The sequence below is a fragment of the Akebia trifoliata genome, chromosome 3 (assembly GCF_017979445.1).
Source record: "Akebia trifoliata isolate Shusen 1 chromosome 3, ASM1797944v1, whole genome shotgun sequence".
In the NCBI taxonomy this organism is placed as follows: Eukaryota; Viridiplantae; Streptophyta; class Magnoliopsida; order Ranunculales; family Lardizabalaceae; genus Akebia; species Akebia trifoliata.
The window spans coordinates 4,079,103-4,100,738 of record NC_141377.1 but is presented as its reverse complement, the minus strand read 5'-3'; the positions used below and the strand labels follow the sequence as shown (position 1 = coordinate 4,100,738).

Here is a 21,636-nt window from a genome sequence, read left to right as displayed (position 1 = left end):
TTGGTGCTGAATGGACCCTATATCTAAATCACCCACAAAAATAAAAAATAAAAAAAAATGAACCTTAAGAAAATTAGAGAGCTTCCTTAATTTGTGGATGATGGTCTGACTCTAAAGAGTTTGATTGACTTTCTTCGTTATTTGTCTTTTTGTCAAATATATAAAAAAAATTGTTGTATACATACTCTGTACCGCACTCGTACTAATCCCGTGTCAATTTTTTCTTGTATGTCGAATTGCTGACCATGATCCAAACCCTAATTCGAGTTGGTTGGAACAATTTCCATTTTCTAAAAAAAATTGAAAATATGTGTACCTTTACCTCAAATTACCTTCCTTTATTTTTATATAAAAAACAGTGGCTTAGTACTGAACAACCGATTTTATTACTAATTTGCTAACAATACTACTACTACAAAATTCTTAGTATTGTGTATACAAAATAATCAGATCCCAATTTGAAGTGATCAGACTAGCTGATCATGAAAATACATAAAGTTATCCATACCACTCAATATCAAATTTACCCTGAACTTACGAACTAGAGAGATAATTACTAGTGTAGCTCTCCATTGTGTAATCTTCGAATTCTACTTTTTCCATTCCACTCTATCTGGCTCTCCATGGTTCCAACCTTCTTGTAACTAATATATCAACTCCTTCAATCTCTCAAGAACCCTTGAAGTCTCTACACCAACTCTAGAACTCTTGACCTACAAAGATCAATTAGTATTTTAAGCTTAAATATGCAATCTACAAATAAACAACGATGAGGGAGTTAATAAATACCTGAGAAAGGATAGTGTGGAAGACCTTATCACCCAGTACAGAGAGGTGAAGACTCATAACTTCAGCTCCTTCTTCCTCAAGAACATTAATCACTTTATAAAGCATAAAATTCTTGTTCAACCCACTAATCAAAATCACCTCCAATGTAGAACCCATGTCTCTTAATTCAAGTATTGGCATTATTAAGCCAGGCATCACAGAATTTGTTGTTCCCTCAATACCCATCATTAGTTGTTTCTTTCTCTTCAATTCTTCTATTCTTTCTCGCAATTCCTTTATGTAAATGGCAGCTTGGCCCAACTTATCTCGCTGAGGCCATGCGTCCTGATATTTCGTAAAAAGTTAATGATCAATTGGAAGGGAAAATGATTAATTCATCTATGAGATGAATTGTCCACCTAGAATCATAGAATTCACTTGCTTTCTTAGTTTCTTTCACATGGGACATTAGGTCATGCAATAAAGATTCACATGCTCCATTTATTAAACAAATTATCTTCTTGATGGTGAAAAATATTTATAGATCTTATAATCGTGTAAAACCAATAACAAGGCGTTCTAATGCAAGTTGAAGGTTTTAAAAGACAAGAAAAAGACTAAAAATGGCGTGGATAGATATGTATGATAAGATATTGGGTCTTGTAGAGTTCACATAAAATAGGACTCATGATATCAATTCTAATAATAAATTGTGATGAGACATAGATGATGATGATACGCAAGACTAGTATTGAGGTGGACACACTAAGATGCAAGACTCACTAGATATTATTGATTGGGCTAGCAATGTATTTCATATCCCATGGGCAATTTCTGAGGCATTTGAAATATATTGATTAATTTAGGTTTTTATAATGGTATTCAACACATTGAGAGAGGTTCAACTTCAGAGTCCTAGAAATAATAATACAAACCCCAAAAACACAGTTGTATATGTTAGGATTAGGAGTCCTAGAATGATGTTGATTTTGATAACTTGGGCTATACAAGCAATTTGCGCTTTCAAATTCTACACTTGGATTTATCAGAAGAAAACATAAAGGCAAGTGTTTTTAAGAAAAACTTAAGAGAGAATTTTAGAAGAAAACTCACAAAATTCAAAGGAGCAAGACAAAAACTACTGAGCCAAAAGTGTGCCCAATAAGAACCCATTGAATCAAAGTGTGAATTAAGTTAAAACCCATCAGTTTCTAAGTCTTTCTAGTTATTAATAACACCACCAATACATTTTGAGAATAAAAGAAGACGAGAGAGAGAGAACCTTAGAGGATCTGTAGTGCTCAGGGATGAGAGAGGAGAGCTTGAAGCAGAGGTCATTCATTTGCATTCTCCTAATTCTCTCAACAGATTTCCTATCAGGCTTAGAAGAATCACAGTTGTATTTTTTTTCCATTTATTTTCTTTTGAGAAATAGCTTATTTTCTCAGGTAAGTAAGCACAAAGAGAGACACTCAAAGTAACACAAAATAGAAGACAGCAAAAAGAGAGAAGAAACAATAGTGTGGTGGGTATTTGAGTGGGTAAGTGTTTTAGAAACCTGAGATTGGTATTTAAAGTTGCGGAGAAATGGAGACCAAGAATCACGGAAGAGAGGAAGAAGGTTCAGAAATCAGATTTCAAAAGGTAAATTAATTTCTCAAAGACTAGTGGGGTCACTTCATTTGTGTGGCTTTCATTGTACAAAAGGTTGGGACATAATAATAATTAGTATGACTCTGACCCATTTGTAACTCTGACCCATTTGTACGAATGCTAAGTACTAATGTGAACAGTATAAAATTTTGAATTTAATTGAAGAAAAAAAAATCAGAGGGGAGAAGAAGAGACACTCAACCGAAATCACTTTCACCGACCAATAAGGTGGAGACAACATGGTAATGTGTTCACACGCTCCTCTTACGCATGATGTAAGTAACAACTAAAAAGCACAACCACAAAATGCTACAAATATTTCTTAAAATTTGTAATTAAAATTCTCTGAATAGAGGATTAGCCTGTTAAATCAATAAACTAATGAATTAATTGGAGATTTATTCATAATGCGGAAATATGATAATATGTTTACCATTTTCCCTCAATTTTGATTTCTTCAACATTCAAATATAAAGAACAAGATAGGATTTTTAGGGAGATAAACCTAAAAATTGTTTTACGAAACTAACCAAATTGAACCCCATTGATTAATTACGGAATCTGAACTTTGTTACCATGCCACCAAGGTAGGCAAACAAGATGTGGTTATGTTTGTTAAATGAAAGATGTTCTAAAATGGTCTTGTTGGCTCCGCCCGCTTGAAAAAAATCCTGCAAAGGTAGGGTCTGTCTCAAAATGGGCGAATGCACTAAATCTGGACTAGACTAATTAAGGCCTAACAAAAGCCCAGCTTGGCCACCGTATTAGTACATTTTATATACCTGTTTTATGTATAGTTGGATGTATGATTTTGTAACAAAAAATAATTAAAATATAACAAGTTCAGTTTCATCTCTAACCCTTTTTTTCAACTAGGATGGATAATGGATCTTTATAAGAATTGGATTGGATCTGGGACTGATCCGATAAATATCAGATCGAACCCTTATTAGATATCGAGTTTTTCATCGGAACTCAATATTAAGATCCAAATCCAATCCATTAACAATTGAATCAGGTCAAACCCGATTTTATATATAAAATCTAAGTAAATTATTTATATCTTAACAAATATATAACATAATTTATATATTTTCTAACATATTATCGGATTGGGACATGGTTGATCTAGATCTGATCCAATAAGATATCAAATCGAGAATCCAAAATTGGATCCTCTTTAGAATCCAAAATTGGATCCATACCCAAAATTATCAGAACGGGTCGGATTTTGCTTCTAATCCGATCCATTGATAACTCTCAATCTTTCTGTTAGGGGTGTTGTTACAACTATCATCCTCGATATAGGGCTTTGAGAGTGAATCCTTCTCAAATCCCCCGCCCTCCAAATATTGGAAACCCACTCTCCGAGAAGATTCTCATTCTATATATCCATCATCTTAAATATTTTGTTTTTCTTAAATAAAATTAATATTAATCATGTATGTCCTCAAAAAACAAACATAGCAAATGAGTATTGCAATTAAAAAACAACAATAGTTTATTAATGAAAAAAATTGCTACAATTACATAATTAATCTAAAACTTTCAAAGTAACTTCAATTATTAAAACATATATTGATTATTGAATTATTACTAAATAATAATATTAATTAATATTGTGTTGTTTTAACTAGTTAAGGTGGGGAATAAGTCACTAACACTAGTGATGCTAATCAAGTTATATAAATAGTATTAAAAGAAAAATTACAATCAATCCATGGCAGATCGGGTGAAAATATAATAGCTATTGACAATAGTAGATCCATGATTGTGTTTTTTAATACAAAACTTATTTTAAAAAATATGTTTATTTTCTTAAATTTGTCAAAAATTGTATTAAAAAAAACGTATTTTTTGCAACAGTGAGTAAATTGTGATGGAATAAGTAAGAAAATGACATATACAAAAATAAAATTGATAATTGAGTATATTATTGGGACAATAACCGCGAAGGACTATTTTGTGAAAATATGTATCAAAAAGTCCATTTTAAAACAACATGGACTCTTTAATACTCATATGATAAAATTTTAGTTTTAAAAGGGTTTTTGAAGCAAAAATGTTGTAACTACTCTTTTAATGATTTCTAAGGTTTAAGAAAATATGTTTGTAGATACGCAGGCTTCGAAACCTTTGAGGAGGTCTGAGTTCATCTACACAGATTAAGTAGTCGTTACCATTCAATTAAGGTGTGAATGAACATCATAAAAGGTTTTTTAATTTATATATATATATATATATATATTTTTTTTTTATATTTGCTTGTAATGAATCATATCTAAAGATAAGGGGAAAAGGTCTACCTAGAAAATCTTAGGTAAGGATGTTTAGTTGAGGTACAAGGAAGGTGTTATGCACCTTGTCCCTCCCATCCGAAGATGGTTACCAACATATGACCATAGGTGAAGATTAGAAAATTATTTTTGAGTTTTGAAAATAAAGGAAATTATAGAAAAAGTAAAAAAAGGTAAAAAAAACTATGGTTGAGTTTTTAGACTGAAATGTTATTTTTTGGAATTTTTTGTAAGCCTCGGATTTTTGTGTTAATCCATGTGGATTTCACGTTCTTGGATTTTAAGGCTCTTTTAGAGGGTTATGTGCTCACTTGGGAGTATGTTTTTGTTGGTTTAGCGTTTAAGAGATATTCATAAATTAGACACCACCATGGAAAGACTAAGGACCTTATGCATGAGATGCGTCTTTTTTAGGACAATTTTTTTTTACCTTAGAGAGTTAGGTGTAGATCTAGATAGATCCTCACATTTAACCCTTAGCTATTTTAGAGAAAACATATCGTGATATGTGTACATAGTGTATGAATGTAATGGAATTAGAAATACAAGATTATCTCCAATGTGATATTACTTTCTAATTTTTAAGCTATTAGGAAAGAAAATATGAAAATCTTTATTCTAAAAACTTAAATTTGCAAGGAAAGTAAAGCACATATAATCTAAGAATTTAAAGATTGCTAAAAAGTAAAACATCATCTAATCTAGGAATTTAAAATTTTCAATAAAGTAAATAAACAAGAACCAACTTTAATGCTCTTGAGAGCTTATAGGAGGAGATTGCCTTTAGAAAGTTTTACTCTCTACCTCCAAGTCTCACTAAAGTAAATTAAAATCTACATTGCTACAAGCAAAAAAAACATAAAAATAAACTTGCTTAATGTAAAGAAGAGAATAAGTAGAAGGGGGAGGCTTAGAAGGAGATTACATAAAAAATTTAAAAAAATTACAACTAGACTCCACATTGGTCTCTTCTTCTTCTTCTTCTTGGTTAGGGTTTCTTGGGTGTTTAAGAAAGGATTTGGACAGAATTTTGATAGGTTAGAGGGTTTTGATGAGAGATTTTGATAGAATTTTGAATCACTTGAACTCATTCTCTATTTTCCTTGGATAAAAGTCTTATTTATAGGATTTTGAAAAATCTTTGAAGGTAAACTTGTCATAAATCCTAGGGTTCTCAATATTCTTGACAAAACCTCTTGAGAAACTTTAATTACATCTCCTCTCTTTGGATTTGATAGTCTTTCACTCACCTATAGGTCTCACCAATCATAATGATAAAGAGGATATGATTATAAAAGGTCATATCTTCTAGAGAATTCTTTAAGGGATGTAGAAGATCATAAGTCATTGACTTTAGGTCAATCAAAAAGAAATTAGGCTAGATGGCATGTAAATATAATTTTGGATTTTAGACATTAAGGTCATCTAGCCTAATTAACTCTCTAACAACCTAGGACTAAGAGACCCTTTGCTCACATGTTCTAGAGAATTTTATGGGTTGGACAAAGTTGTCAAAACCTCTTGAACTTAGTCAATTTACATCGAACCTTCTAGAATTAAGGATAGACTTGGGGACATAAGGGTAATATGCCTTAGTTTAGGTCTAATAAGATGTTAAGATAGTAATTACACTCATGTGAAGGTCAATTTGACCAAGGGTTATCATTGGAAGAATAAGAGAATTTACAAAAAGACCAAAGTTTTGGGAATATTGAAGAATTAGAGAAAGGGTAAAAGAGTAAAAGTGAGGGATTTCTTGGAAAGGAAATCATTAAGGAGTGGGTTTAAAGGGTAATTATCCTTAATAAAATTTGAGCTCACATGGTCTTGTAACTACTTAACAGAATTGGCCTTAGGTGAACCAAGGCCTGAACAAAAATAAGCATGGTCGTGAGTCACTTTAGAATAGGTGAAAAAATGATCCTAGCTATGGGTTATCTCGGGCTAGGCAAAAAATAAGCTTAGTCAAGGTTGAGGTATGGCCAAACTTAAATTTAAGATTGGTCGAGGGTGAGGTACGGCCAAGCTTAAATCCAGAATCTTGAAAAATCACCTTCAGGCCTTGTGGATGTTTGAAAGTTGAATTTTTAAACCCTTTTGAAAATTACCTTAGATCAAGTCCTTTCTCGAAAGGTTTTTTGTATTCTTGGACTCGGCCTAGACAAAAATGGGTGTCTACAATGTTTATTTTAGAATATTTAAGGTACTCCTGTGTTTTAAAATTAATGACATACCCCTTGGTTATCTAAAAAAGAAAAAAAAAAAAAAACCTTTATTTTCTCTTCCCAAAACTAGAAATCTTAAACTCACATGGATGATGATGATGACTACAATGATAATGATTATGGTCATCATCATCAAAATAATTTAGTCTACATAAATATATAAATAATTTTAAATATTTAAAATATAATTTTAAAGCTCAACTTAAATGTTAATCGAATTGATTCAACTCAAAAATTAGCAAGTTGAGTCAAATAAAAGTATATTGAATTTATGAATAACTTTTAATAAATAAATAAAATTATTTTATTTTTCTCATAAATATTAATAAACCCAATAAATTAATCAAATTTTTTATTTGACTTTGTATATTTTTAGATCAAACCACTTTGTAAGTTATTAAAAGGCTATTTCAAGTATTTTCCTTGAAAAAACTCTTCAACAGGTCCTTAATAGATTAATATCTAAGTCATGATAATCTAACGCTCTTTTTTAGACACTCTTTGCATGCTTCCTTCTCATAATTGTAGATCCTTTGCTTCAAGATACACAAGGACAAAGATTTATGATTCTGTGAGTTGTCATGTCAGATAGCGTACAAAAAAGGGCGTCAATTTATCACGAATCTTAATATTTTTTTAAGTGGGGCTTAAAGGGTCCATATAATTTACTAACAGATTATTCGGTACACGTTGTCAATAAATAGTTCTTCCTTACATTATTTATAAAACGCTACTGAGGTATTTTACACTCTAAGATATTTTTGAACTTGTTACTCTCACATCCCCGCTCCCACCTTCACACCCCCTCCCACACTACGTGAAAACTGGAAAATTTGACAGGACAATTCGACGGGTCAAGTCCCACGAATTTTAGTAATTGAATTTCAACGGTCAATGACTGTCAAAAAAATTTATGTTCCCCGATTCGACGGCTTAGAACCGTTGAATTTTTCCTATCCTCCATTAATTTGACGGTTTTGACCCGTTGAAAAAAAAAAAAAAAAAAAATCGACAATGAAAAATTTGATGCCTTGGTTTATTGAATTTTATGAAATTTGACGGCCTTGGGCTATCGAATATGACATTTTTTTCACGTTGTGCCATTCTCATCACAAAGGTAGATCCCATGTACAACTTACTTGTCTTGGGTCGGGTTAGAGCCCAACCCGAACCAGTCCATTGACAACCATGCGTTAGGTAAGATAATTTGAGGTCCTCGTGAAAGACACTGACTCGTCAATGCTATATCACATGCCTTAAGTTGCAAGTCAAGGTCAATATTCTTATAATGAGCTGGTGTGAAAGAAGGAAAATAAATTGGGATCGTGTTCCCATGGACGGCGCAATCCTCGCTAGAAACTAATAGAAAATTATTTAAATACCCTCCTCTTCAACCTTTTTGCCAAAAACCACTACAAGATAATGAATTATTCACAAAAAGTGACGATCTTGTTATCAAGAGAGTGACGATTTTGCCAATAAAACCACGTTTTGGGAATTAAATTGAACTGTGTACGAGACTAAGAATTTCATCATATTAAACACATGAATCGGTAATTTACCCTTGTCAAAATGAAGATTTGTGTGTTACAAGTAAAAGTTGGTGTGTTAATTAATAGAAACTATCTTAATTTCTCCAAATGAGTTAAAGCACCGAGTCACCTTCAAAGTGAAACGAATTGGCTGGGAAAAGTCAACTGGTCTATTTACTTTCAAAATCGAAAATAATTGAGAATGGGAGACGCCATTCTTACGATTGATCAATCTGAATTTTATAAAGTTTGGGATTGATTTTTTGTATACAAATAAAATCCTCTCTACTCTAACAAATTCAAGTTCGAATTTTTAAATTTGAAATATAATTTTCTTGTCCTAGATAATATCGTAGATGAAACAAAAGGGTCTTCTCCCATTACTTCACTTCAAATCGAAGATAGATATTTTTCAAAGTCAGAAGGAAATTGATGAGATTTTGAAACTCAAGTCAAATTCAGATGAAGCAGATTCCCTGATGGAGGAATCAAAGTGTGAGGCTTCATGGAGGATCTATTTTGAAGAGGTGGACAAATGGAATGTTGCATCCAAATTAGATCAAGCTAGCATATGAATCATTTGCAACGTCAAAAAGGATAGATCGAGGAGGAGAAGGTCATGGTCTCATTTGGACTCCCTACTATGCACGAAATCTAGATCATCCAAAATATAATTTTATATCTAGTTAGACGCGATCCAAATTTATAAGGACTTTTCTATTGTGTTCTTGGGCTATTTTAGTAGTAGATTTTGGGGATTATTACCTTTGATCAGGAAGTTCAATATTCGTAAATCTCAACTCTCTTATTAGTCATCTTTTTGGAGTTCTCAAGTTTTCTGTTTATTTTAGATCCAAAATATTTTATGCCCCTAAATCTCTGTAATTAAGTTCTTATTTATTTATTTAATCATTTGCTTGCTTAGTAAAAGGAAAATATAATATATATATATATATATATATATATATATATATATATATATATATATATATATATATATATGGGGTCCCGTCCAATGGCTAATTTTTTGGCAAAACATTTTTCAAAACATGAGTTAGAAGTTTTGGAATGGGCTGATGTTTGGTGGATGATCTCTGTGGTGAGGAGATCATCATCACCAAAAATCAGCCCATTCCAAAACTTCTAACCCCATCAAAAATAGTTTACAAAAAATGGACGGTCCACGATTTTTCAACTTGTAAACATGGGTTAGAAGTTTTGGAATGGGTTGATTTTTGGTGAGGATGATCTCCTCACCGTAGAGATCATCCTCGCCAAAAATCAGCCCATTCCAAAACTTCTAACTCATGTTTTGAAAAATGGTTTGCCAAAAAGTTAGCCATTGAACGCTACACATATATATATATATATTCATGAACAAAAGATATGATCAATGATAGACTTAAATGGCGATATAGGATTCATGTCGCAGACCAAACTAATTGGGATAAGAAGTAAATAACCATGATGATGCCCAATGTTGTGCTAATGGGTCATTGGGAGTAAATTAATCCATGTATGGAAGTTGATTTCTCCTAATTTTTTCAAGAGAAGGTTCAAAATAAAAAACCATAGTTTAGGATTTTTTATAATCCTTGTTAATACCACTTAATTGGGTTGATAAAGATTTAAAAAATGGGAGTAAATTCATTAGGTCTTTTTTTTTTTTTCTGCCGGGTTTTTTTTTTAGCTTTTTTTTTTTTTTCAGGTCAAATCATTTCATGACAAGTAGTTATTTCATGATATTGAAGAGAATGATTTGAAATTCCCGCACTATGGAACCACATTGTTCCAGTCACAAGAAAACTTTTCCATGGAATATGGTTTTTCTTCTTAATTATTATTATTTTTTTTTTTTCCAAATAAGCCAATTAGCAATTTGTGGCAAAAACATAGGTTGTAAATTAAAGTTCCATTAAATTTTGGGTTATAAATCTTATCAAAAGAATTCTTCAAAAAAAATTTAAAAAAAAAATTATTGTGTGATATTAGTTCTACTTAATTAATTTTAATAGAGATAAGTAAGAGAGGAAAGTGATAAGTAATTAGACGCAATATAACAATATGCATGAAATGCTTTATATCCTTGCTATGGTGAATATTTTCATATATTTTAAAGATTTAGGCTGTGTTTGGTAATACTTCTAAGGTCTGAATTATGTAACTAGTTTCTGTTTTTTTATTTCTGATTCAAAATTTTTGAATTTCGGTGCTGAAGTCTGGAATCTGAAACGAAACAAACAAGATTAAAGGTTTTGAATGTGGACCAGCTTCATTTAGACTTCCGAAGTGTTACCAAACACACATTTAGATTTGCTTCAATTAGAATCAATTAGATATATTAAATCGGAATGATTGATTGTCTTTAATTTCATATTGGTTGGGCTTCTAAATATATTTTTAATATTGAATAGGGTATGGGTATTAGAAAGGAGATTTGCTGATAGAAGATTTATGTACTAAGTTGATGAACCAATGGCAAGACGCCAAGTGTATTGTTAAAAAAAAAAAAAACCAAGCATTATTGGTTGATGGAGAGAAAATTTCTGAGCCGTTAAGAGTTTGGATTTTACTTGCTTTTTTTTATACACGTGGCAATAGCCTAATGGTTTTATTAGCTTAATACAAAACTTTCTTAACAGCAAATCTATGTTTTGGGTATTGTCATCATTAATTATCCAAGATATTATCTACAGAAGTTCAATTTATTCATGGTATAGTATAAGCTTTATTGAGAGCACGATCTTGATGTGTCGTGGCGCCATCACCAGACCTATGTCTTTTTTTCCCTTCACTATTGTTCTATTTTTCTTTAATAAAAATTCTCTTTTTTATTTTTTGATTAGAAGGGTATCTGGGCCAGCTTGCGCGTACCAACTATTCCCTCATCTCCGAATAAGACTTGCAAAACAGGATTTTAATTAATTCTGCAGTCAGTGGCCACTGATATTAGAAGTCGGTGGGAATCGAACTTGAGACCACAAGGGGAGCACACCCCTTGATCCTTTATCAAAGCATTTGAAATCTAAAGTAGTGCAATGGGATTAAATTGTTTGCGCTTCAAAAAATTTTCGCGAAAACAACTTTCATTGAGTGGTTGGCTGTGATGAATAAGTTACAACAGAAAACTTAATGTGGAGAGGTATATATGTGCTCAACTTCAAGATATGTTTTATGGTCGGATTCAAAATTTAATAATCATATATTTTTTAATAATGATGAATGCACGCGGTCTTGGTACGCTGTTGGGTATGCAGCTGACGTGGCAAGGGCACAGAACTGCACATATTTTTCTTGTGTATCCCGATGAAAATGATCCATGGTTTTCTGCCCTTGCCACATCACTCGCATATGCAACCACGTGCATTCATCATGACTCCATTATTTTTGGTTGCTCATTCTCTAGGTGAGTATGGAAAAAAGTGTTGAAAGGGCTTGATATTAATATTTCTAAATTTGTGTTGGTTCAGCAAAGGAAGAAACTGATTTTCTTTCCAATTTTACTTGTGAATAAAATGCTTAGAAGGTGAGACTTTTTTAGGGGGGGTGGGGGAACTTACCTTAATAAGGAGTACCTTAGCAAGTATCCCAATCTACTTCTTATCCTTATTTTCCACGCCAAGGAGCATCCAATCTTGTCTAGAAAAGATGCTTCGTGACTACCTTTAGAATGATACAAATGGAAAATGTAAGTTCCATCTTGCTTGTTAGAAACAAATTTGTTCTCCAAACAAGATGGTGGTGGATTTAATGATACGAATGATTAGAAAGACCTTGATTGTAGACCTACCATGGTGTGTATTACTAAAACGAAATAGAGAAATGGAGTCTTGGGGTCACTATACCTGAGAAAATTGTTTGAAGCTCTCTTCTTTGTGTAGATTCGTGATTTTCAATTTTCAAAGATCATTTCTACGAAAGTTTGGAGTCGCCACTATTCATTTTTGTAAAAGGGTGTGAGTGATCATCTGATGTACATTTTTAGAAAAGTGTCATTTTTAGCGTTTAGTGACTCTCATACGAATAAGATACTGATCTAACTAAGATCTAGGTAAGCGGTCTAATTAAAGAGAGGGGAAGGTGTTAGGCACCCCCCTCTCTCTCTCCATCAAATGAAGGTAACCTGAAAATAACTTGATCATTTTTGGATGAAAACGTAAATAAAATAAAAGTGTCACGTGTTTGACGACTTGTTCCCTGAGAAGGGATTTGTTATCGGCTCGAACTATAGGGATCATCTCATTAAAGGAGATGATCCTTATAAGAATTTAGCCTTGGAACAACATGTTTTTTTTTAAGTGTTGGCTAACGGTTGTGAGTTCATTTTCATAGGTTGAGAAGAACCCAAATGTCGATTGCTTCAAAACGAGTTAAATGATTAAAATGATTTTATTTTGAAGGTGGTTACAACACCTATACTTTCAATCAAACCAAGGTTCAATCTACCAGAGATAGGAGAGGGGAAACATCACATCTTAGGGATTTTTTTATTAAAAAAAAATTAAAGAAATGGGAGGGGGAGGTAGAAGAGGAAATAGAGAAAAGAGATAAAGGAGGTACAATACTTCCTTTGACCCACCTTGAGACCTTAACTTGATCTTTATTTCTTTCCTTCCTTCTTCTTCTTCTATGCTTTCTTGAGTCCTTAGTAAAATTGAGAGAATATTTTTTTAGATTAATGTGAGAGTATGAGAATGGAGTAGAAGAAAATTTAGAAAAGAATTTTTTAGTCTTAGACTTGGTACCCATTTTTAGGAGGTGAGGGGAAGTATTTATAGGTGTTGAGGATTGCTTTTGAGGATAGAATGGGGTGAAAAGGTAGAGAAGTAGGGAATGGCTAGGGGTTTAAGGGTGAGGGGTGTGAAATTTTTTATAAAGATGAAGGTATTTGTGAAAAGAAGGAAAATGGATGGATCCAATCCATTTGGATTAAAAAAAAATCATCCATTTGCCTTTTTTTCACAAATACCCTTATCTTTATAAAAAATTTCACACCCCTCATCCTTAAACCCCTAGCCATTCTCTACTTTTCTTCATTTTCACCCCATTATACCCTCAAAAGCAATCTTCAACACGTATAAATACTCCCCCACACCATCTCATTTTGATGAGGTGAAATGATGTAGTGTTTGGTTGAAAGAATGAGATTGAGTGTTAGGTGGGATAAGGGTGTGGTGCTTGATTGAAAGAATGAGTTGTATAAGGGGGTAGGTGATTAGATTTTGGAAGGGTAAAGGAGATGGTGACATGTGTCCCAAAAGGTGTGGTGAAGGAATGTTTGGGTGAGTTGATTGTAGAAAAGTAGTGTGGGGATGACTTATAAGAATAGGTTTAAAGTAAATGATGAGGGGAGGTGTGGGTTGTGATATGGGTTGGTGATTGTATTAGAAAAAGGTAATGGGTTAGGTTTATGACATGGAATGTGAGGGTGATTTTGTTAGAGAAAAGTGATGGGTTAGGTTGGTAGAATGATTTTTGAGGAGTGAGTTGTGGTGAGGACAAGTGTTCATTTGATGATCAAAGGTTGATTGGTTGATGTGGAAAATAGTTTATGAGTTATGATTTGTGGATTAGGGTTGGGGATTGTGGACTTTGATGTGTTAGGCTTTGGTATGTTAGGCTTAGGTTTTTTGTTGGATTGACTTAGGTTTAGGGTTTGGGTTGTATGGGATTAGAGTTATGTTAGGTTTGAGTCTTGGCTAGGGTTGAGTTCATTTTAACGTGAGGTGGACAATGATTTTTAGGGAATTGAGGGTTGGTGGGCTTTAAATAGGCTTAAGGTAATTTTAGATTCGAGAAAGAATAAAAAAGGTGAGGGTGTGTAGAGTCTCGTTGTGAGTCCATGAGACCTTTGAAGGTCTTAAGAACTTTCGAATTGATCGAAATGCTACATTTCGATGAATTGGGCTTTTTAGGTCTGTTGGCGAATTTTATTGAAAAAATTGATATTTTTTTTATCCTTTCGAGTGGGGGCCCGTTCAAATTGGTGTCTACACTTTGAATAATGCTTATGGATGGTTAGAAACAGGATGGAAGATAGCAAATTTGTTAAGGTGATAAAAAAATGATACACTCAACACCTTAATCGCTTTTTAAAGACAACAGAGATTAACTGAACTAATTCCACTCAAGCCATGATCTGATCAATGATCATAATTTTATTCAAGGATGGTAACTAGATGAAAAATGATACATTCAAAAGAACTTTTGGACCTTAAACATTCTTTTCAGGGAAATAGATAGAGAAAGGTGGTCAGAGTCATTCGTGAAAAGATTTGACAAACATTCCTCTTTGGTTCATAGTCCACACCCTCTAGTCTTCCAATATCTTATAGAAATTAAATTAGTTAGAGATGCCATTGTTTGAAGCTCCTAGTTGTTAACGTTTATCCTAAAGTTGCACGAGAAAACTCTCGTCCAACATGAATCATGGCATTTGGGATAGGATATTGAAAAAGTTGGTGAAATTGTTCTTTTAGAGATGATAAGCCACACCATCTGTCCTCCTAGAAATGTATTTTGTTCCCTTTCCCAACCCTAAATGTTATTTTGTTGCAAAAAAAAAAGGAGATGTTTCATAACTCTTTCCAAACACACTCAAAGAATTATTCGTGAAAAGATTTGACACAAACTCCTCTTTGACTCATAGTCCACACCCTCTAGTCTTCTAATAACTGATAGAAACTACATTAGTGAGAGATGTCATTGTTTGAAGCTTCTAGTCATTAATGTTCCTCCTAAAAGTGCAGTCCCAAGAAAATTCTTGTCCAATACGAATCATGACATTTAGGATGGGACATTGAAAGAGTTGAGGAAATTGTTCTTTTAGAGATTATAAGCCACATCATATATCCTCCTAGAAATGTATTTTGTTCCCTTTCCCAACCTTAAATACTATTTTGTTGCAAAAAAAGAGGGAGATGTTTCGTGACTCTTTCCGTACACGCCCAAAGAATGATTTCACAACCTTGTTTTCCCATGCATACCAACTTGAATTGTATTTGGCTCAGATGGCCTTTTTTTTCAATCCTTCGTCATGATTTATAAATCTCCATGACTGTTTCCTAAGAAGGGCCAAGTTCATTTAGTTAAAATTCTTGATGCCCAAACCACCACCTTGTTTGGAGAACAAATTTCCAACAAGCAAGACAGAACTTACACTTTCCATTTGTGTCATTCTAAAGGTAGTCATGGAGCATCTTTTCTAGACAAGATTGGATGCTCCTTGGCGTGGAAAATAAAGATAAGAAGTAGATTGGGATACTTGCTAAGGTACTCCTGACTAAGGTAAGTTCCCCCCCTTTTAGAAAGATGTCTCACCTTCTAAGAATTTAACCTTTTCTATGAGTATTGATACCATGTTCCAATTTTACTTGTGCATAAAATGCTTTGTGTAGCATTCTCTTCTTGTATATATCATATGTGGAGGGAATGAAAAGCGCAGATTTTGTATGATAAAAGGAGGCATAAGGTTGAGGTGTTTAAACTAGTTGTGTTTGGATGCATGTCAAGCTTATATTTGATAATGGGTGAATTACTATTTTGTGAGCTGAAAATAAGTTATTTACAATTCCAGCTCACTGTTCATTTTAATTACTAAAATATAAACAATCACGTTTTCGTTAATAAAAAAAATATTCAAACCAAAGTGAATATTTTGCAGGTTTAAAGTGAAATTGTCACTTTAAACCTACGAAATGGTCACTTTAAAAACCTCCGAATTCTTTATCATTCACATTTAAGTAATTAAAATGAATAGTGAGCCCAAATCGTAAGTTCGTCAAAAGTTGATCACTTTTTCGTAAATATCTCTAAAGTTAAAGGAAGGATGTCTCAATTTGAGTTGGAGATTCTAAAGCGATGGAAATTTAGGTTTGAATAGGGTTTTATTCATAAAAAAATCTATTTTTTGGATAAGCTAAGACGAAGACTAAATAAAAATTAGTACAGATGGCTCTGTTGTGGTTGGTGATGTTGGAATAGGGTTTATTGGAAGAGATTATCATGGAGTGTGTAAATTTGCAACCTTTGGGTATCTTCAAGAGAATGGTGTAGTTGCAATAGAGTTTCAAACTATTATTCAAGCATTACAGTTTGCTTCATCAAAAGGTTTTTTTAGAGTAATTATTTCACCGAATTCACCTTATACTATGTGAAAACTGAAAATTTGGAGAAGAAAACTCGACAGGCCTGAAAACGCCCTTGATCCGTGGGTCGCGGATCCGCTTTTTTGGGTGTTTAGGAGTCATCACTTAGTTATTATGGTCTAGGAACCGAATATTGTCTCTAAATAGATAAAAACATTGATGTACAAAAAAAATGAGTCCGAGGATCACGTTACAAGGTTGGAAGGTGTTAGACACCAACCCCGTCTGACAAACGTCGATCTCTACTTTTTTTCAAAAAAATTACATTGCTAAATAGACCTAAAAATAAATAAATAAATTACCTAGTTAATTGTGACAACTAGTTTCCTTAGTACTGGCTAAGAGTGTCCTCGTGTGAGTTTTCCTACTGTTTACTAGATCCACTTCTGATCTCCAAGATGAATTATCCTCTTATTAGATCTGAGTATTTTATGTATTTTTTAGAAGATTTCTGAGTGTTTTTAGAAGGTTGCTAGGTATTTTTTGAGCAAAAACTAGGATTTGGATGTTAGGTAAGAAGTTGGGACTTCAGATTTAGGGTTTTGGAAAGGTTGGAGGGTGTTTCTGATCTCTTTTTCCTATGGTTTCTTTTGATCTGCGAGATTGAGTTGTGGAGGTTCTTATTTATAAAGTTTTTTGAAAGTTTTTTTAATTTGACTAGGTTTTTTTTAGATAAGTTTAATTAGGGTCTTAAGGTTTTAATTCTTACGTACAATGAAAGAATATATTTTTTTAAGTTTTTGAGAGAACCCCCTTAATTATATCTTTAATTATTTGGGCTCCTAGATGGAGGGGACTTTTAATAAATATCAGGTGGACTCCATTTGAACAAGTGGACTATCACTTAAAATTTGGCATGTGAGCTTGATTGATTGATTTTATTTGTTTAAAATTTAATTTAATTTATTAAAATTTCACTTTACGTTAATTAATGTTTTAATTATTAATTTCAAATTTTTAAATTTTTATGTTTGAGAAATTACCATTTTACCCTCAAAGAGGGCTTTTGCTTTTAGAGGTCATTTTTCGATGTTTTGGGAGGTTTCGAAATTAGTTTTTCGTAAGGAATAAAATGAGAGTATCGGTTTCTGTCACTTATGGGTTTTTTGAGTGAAATGATTGTGGACCCTATGAGGAGTATTTTTGTAATTTGATCAAATTTTGTGAAAATTGGCAAAATAGTTTATTTGATTTTAATTTATTATTTTAGGTGTTAGAAAGGATTTTTCTAAGCGTAATGTAAGTTCTAGGAATGTTTTGATGTTAGGGGTATTTTGGTAATTTAATCATTTTTAAGTAATTTTTCATATAACGTTTTATTTTGTCTTTAAAATGATGATTTCTACGTTTTAAGTCATATTTTTTTAGCATAGCGTGGTTTCTAAAGTTTTGTTTACTTGAGATACCTCATCCGAATTTCTGAAACATATCTACTAACAAATAAAAACATTGGAATACTCATCCATCATTGAGAACCGTCGCAATCAGGTTGACGAGTTGATTAATCAGACGAGTGCGAAAATGAGATGTCTACAAGGCCGAAGCTCACAAATTTTAAATATTGAATTTTAACAACCATGGCCTTTGAAATTTTTTATGCTCCCCAATTCAACAATTTAGAGTCATCAAATTACTCCCATCCCCAATTAAGTTGATAGTTTTTGTCCATAAAAAAAAATTGATATTGAAAAATTCAACGCCTTGGTCCATCAAATTTTTTGAAATTCGAGTTTTGGGCAGTCAAATATAGGCTTTTTTCACATGTGTTATGTGGTAAATATTTTGAATAAAGTAATGACCTCTCCTTGGAAGTATGCCTTGTTCGATTAATCCAAAGCTTCATCACCAAATTTCAAGTTTGTAGATTTAAGTTCTATTGGAGGGAGGTGAATAAAGCAGCTAATTTAATTTTGTTTGGCTCATAAAGGCGTGACATCTCTAGATGCTTCATGGTTTCACCTTTGTCTAGTTTGCCATCTGAGTTGAATGTTATTTTACAAGAAGGAAAAATGAGAAAAATCTTTGTTTATACATGGAATTTTCAAACAATACTGCTGGTATAACCTTAAAAAGAGAAGGGAGAAAACTCATTACTATGTCAAACAACATACTACATGTACAAAATCATCAGATGCAGATCACAGTGATTGAAGCAATCACACTAGTGGATCATGAAAATACATATAAACTACGTTCTAATTATCGATTCATGGCGCAATATCATCGCTCCTTATCCCAAATATTGAGGTTGTTAACATGAATCCTATTTCCCAATTCCACTTGATTTGGCTCTCCATGGTATCAATCCTTCTGGTAACTAATAAACCAACTCCTTTAATCTGTCACAAACACTTGAAGTCTCTACACCAACTCTAGAACTTGTGACCTGCAAAGATCACGTTTAAATAACCCTATTAATATTTTAAATTTAAATTTATCAATCTACAAATAAACAAAGATTATAGGAAGTTAATAAATACCTGAGAAAGGATTGTGTGGAAGACCTTATCACCCACTAAAGAAAAGTTAACATTCACAACTTCAGCTCCTTCTTCCTCAAGAACCCTAATCATTTGATAAAGTATGAAATTTTTGTTCAATCCAGTAATCAAAATCACCTCCAATGTTGAACCCATCTCTCTTAATTCAAGTATTGGCATTCTTAACCCCGGCATCATTGAATTACTAGTATCATTTGTAATTCCTTCAATACCCATCATTTGTTTCTTCCTAATCTTCAATTTTTCTATTCTTTCTCGCAATTCTTTTATGTAAATTGCAGCGCGATCCAATTGATCTTGCTGAGGGGATGTATCCTGAAAATTCAGAAAAAAAATCTTAATGATCAATTGGAAGGAAAAACGGTTTGAGAATCGAATTAAGAAAATTAAAGCCAGTAAGCATATTCCATGAGATTAACATAGTTGCCCTAGAATCACACATATTTTCTTATATATTTTTCTTCCCTATGGGCCGGATTATGGGTCATGCAATAAAGGTTCACCTTCTCCATTAGTTGAACAAATTATCTTCTTACTGATGAAAAATATTTAAAGAAACCATATACTATAAAATCATTAACAAGGCTTTCGAGAAATTGATCTCTACTGCAAGATAAAGATTCCAAAAGGCACGAAGAAGACTAGAAATGACGTGGATAGAGATTGTAAGATTTGAATATGAAGAAATAGCCCTTGTAGAGTTAAATGAAGTAGGATTCATGTTGCCAATCCCAAATAAAATAAATGATGACGATGACAATGAAGATGAAGTGTAAGACTAGTGTTGAGGAGGACTGACTAAGAAACAAGACTTGCTAGATATTATTGCTTGGGTTAGCAATGTATTGGCAATTGCTAGATATATAATTAAACACATATTATATCAGGCTTAGGAATCCTAGAATTAATGTTTTCGATTTTCATGACAGCATTCCAAGTGATAGGTTGGGCAACACAGGCACTTTGAGATCTTCAAATTCTACAATTGGGATATATACTACCACCTTAGAAAGTAGATGTTTTGATAATTGATCTGCAACAAATCTTCGTTTATTTAAAGAACATAAAATCATGTGTTGTTAAAAATAAAAAATAAAAAACTTGAGATAGTTTGAAAGAGAATGCACAAAATTCAAAAGAACAAGCACAATGTGAAAAAAACCCAAATTTGACGGCCTTAGGCTGTCAAATTTCATAAAATTCAACAAACCAAGAGGTCGAATTAGTGTTGAATTTTTCATTGCCAATTTTTTTTTTTTGAGGCTGAAATTGTTAAATTAATGAAGGGTGGGAGAAATTTGACAGCTTTAACCCGTCAAATATGGGAACATCAAGAATTTCGATAGTCCTAAATCATTAAAATTCAGTTTCTAAAATTCGTGGCCTTGGCCTATCAATGTTTTTTGTCGAATTTTACAGTTTTCACGTAATGAAGACAAAGAATACATAACAAACTAAAACTGTTATTCAGCCAGAGAGAGTTCCAAGACGAACCCATTGAACCAAAGTGTGAGTTTTTAGTAAACCCATCAGTTTCTAAGTCTTACAAACTAAAAATAACCACCAAAAACATTTTGAGAGTAAAACAAGAGAGTGAAAGTACATTTTGAGGGTAAAACGAGAGAGAGAGAGAGAGAGATCCAAGACGAACCCATTGAACCAAAGTGTGAATTTAGTAAACTCATCAATTTCTAAGTCTTTCTAACTAAAATAGCCACCAAAAACATTTTTGACAGTAAAACGAGAGAGAGAGAGATCCAAGAAGAACCCATTGAACCAAAGTGTGAATTTAGTAAACCTATTAGTTTCTAAGTCTTTCTAATTAAAATAACCACCAAAAACATTTTGAGAGTAAAACAAGAGAGTGAAAACATTTTGAGAGTAAAACGAGAAAGAGAGGTCCAAGAAGAACCAATTGAATCAAAGTGTGAATTTAGCAAACTCATCAGTTTCTAAGTCTTTCTAATTAAAATAACCACCAAAAACATTTTGACAGTAAAACGAGAGAGAGAGAGAGAGATCCAAGAAGAACCCATTGAACCAAAGTGTGAATTTAGTAAACCCTTCAGTTTCTAACCGCCAAAACATTTTGAGAGTAAAACAAGAGAGAGAGAGACCTTCGAGGAATTGTGGTGGTTATTTGGGATGAGAGAGGAAAGAGTGAAGCAGAGACCCTTCATGTGCATTCTCCTTATTTCTCTCAACAGTCTTCCTATCAACCTTAGCAGAATTACTATTGTATTTCCTCTTCATCTCTCTTTTTTATTTTTTTATTTTAAACAAATAAGCAGAGAGAGAGACCAAGAAATACACACAAAAGAAAAGAAAAGAGAAAGAGACAATTAGTATCTGAGATTGGGGTGTGTGCTTTGTTGGAAACCTGGGATTAGTATTTAAAGTTGTGAAGAGTAGAAAGGAAGACCAGGAAAGAGTCACAAAGAAGAAGGAAGGAAAGTTCATTTTGGAATAAGCTGATTTTTGATGAGGATGATCTCTATGGTGAGGTGATCATC

At 32.8% G+C, this 21,636-nt stretch overlaps 1 protein-coding gene and 1 pseudogene across 2 annotated transcripts; both read right to left on the bottom strand.

The window, feature by feature from the left end:
• Positions 1–363: 363 nt before the first annotated feature.
• On the bottom strand, positions 364–2,358 carry LOC147405614 (transcription factor bHLH167-like). Its single transcript, XM_086433415.1, has 3 exons — positions 2,051–2,358; positions 790–1,113; positions 364–713 (listed from the first exon to the last, which is right to left on the bottom strand). Exons 1-3 carry the CDS (start codon positions 2,180–2,182, stop codon positions 645–647), a joined length of 525 nt encoding a protein of 174 aa, XP_086289541.1. The 5' UTR covers positions 2,183–2,358; the 3' UTR covers positions 364–644.
• Positions 2,359–18,663: 16,305 nt separating this feature from the next.
• On the bottom strand, positions 18,664–21,376 carry LOC147405613 (transcription factor bHLH162-like; annotated as a pseudogene). The gene is made up of 3 exons (XR_015175741.1): positions 21,241–21,376; positions 19,103–19,438; positions 18,664–19,008 (listed from the first exon to the last, which is right to left on the bottom strand). The product of XR_015175741.1 is annotated as a transcription factor bHLH162-like (transcript).
• Between the last annotated feature and the right edge of the window lie 260 nt (positions 21,377–21,636).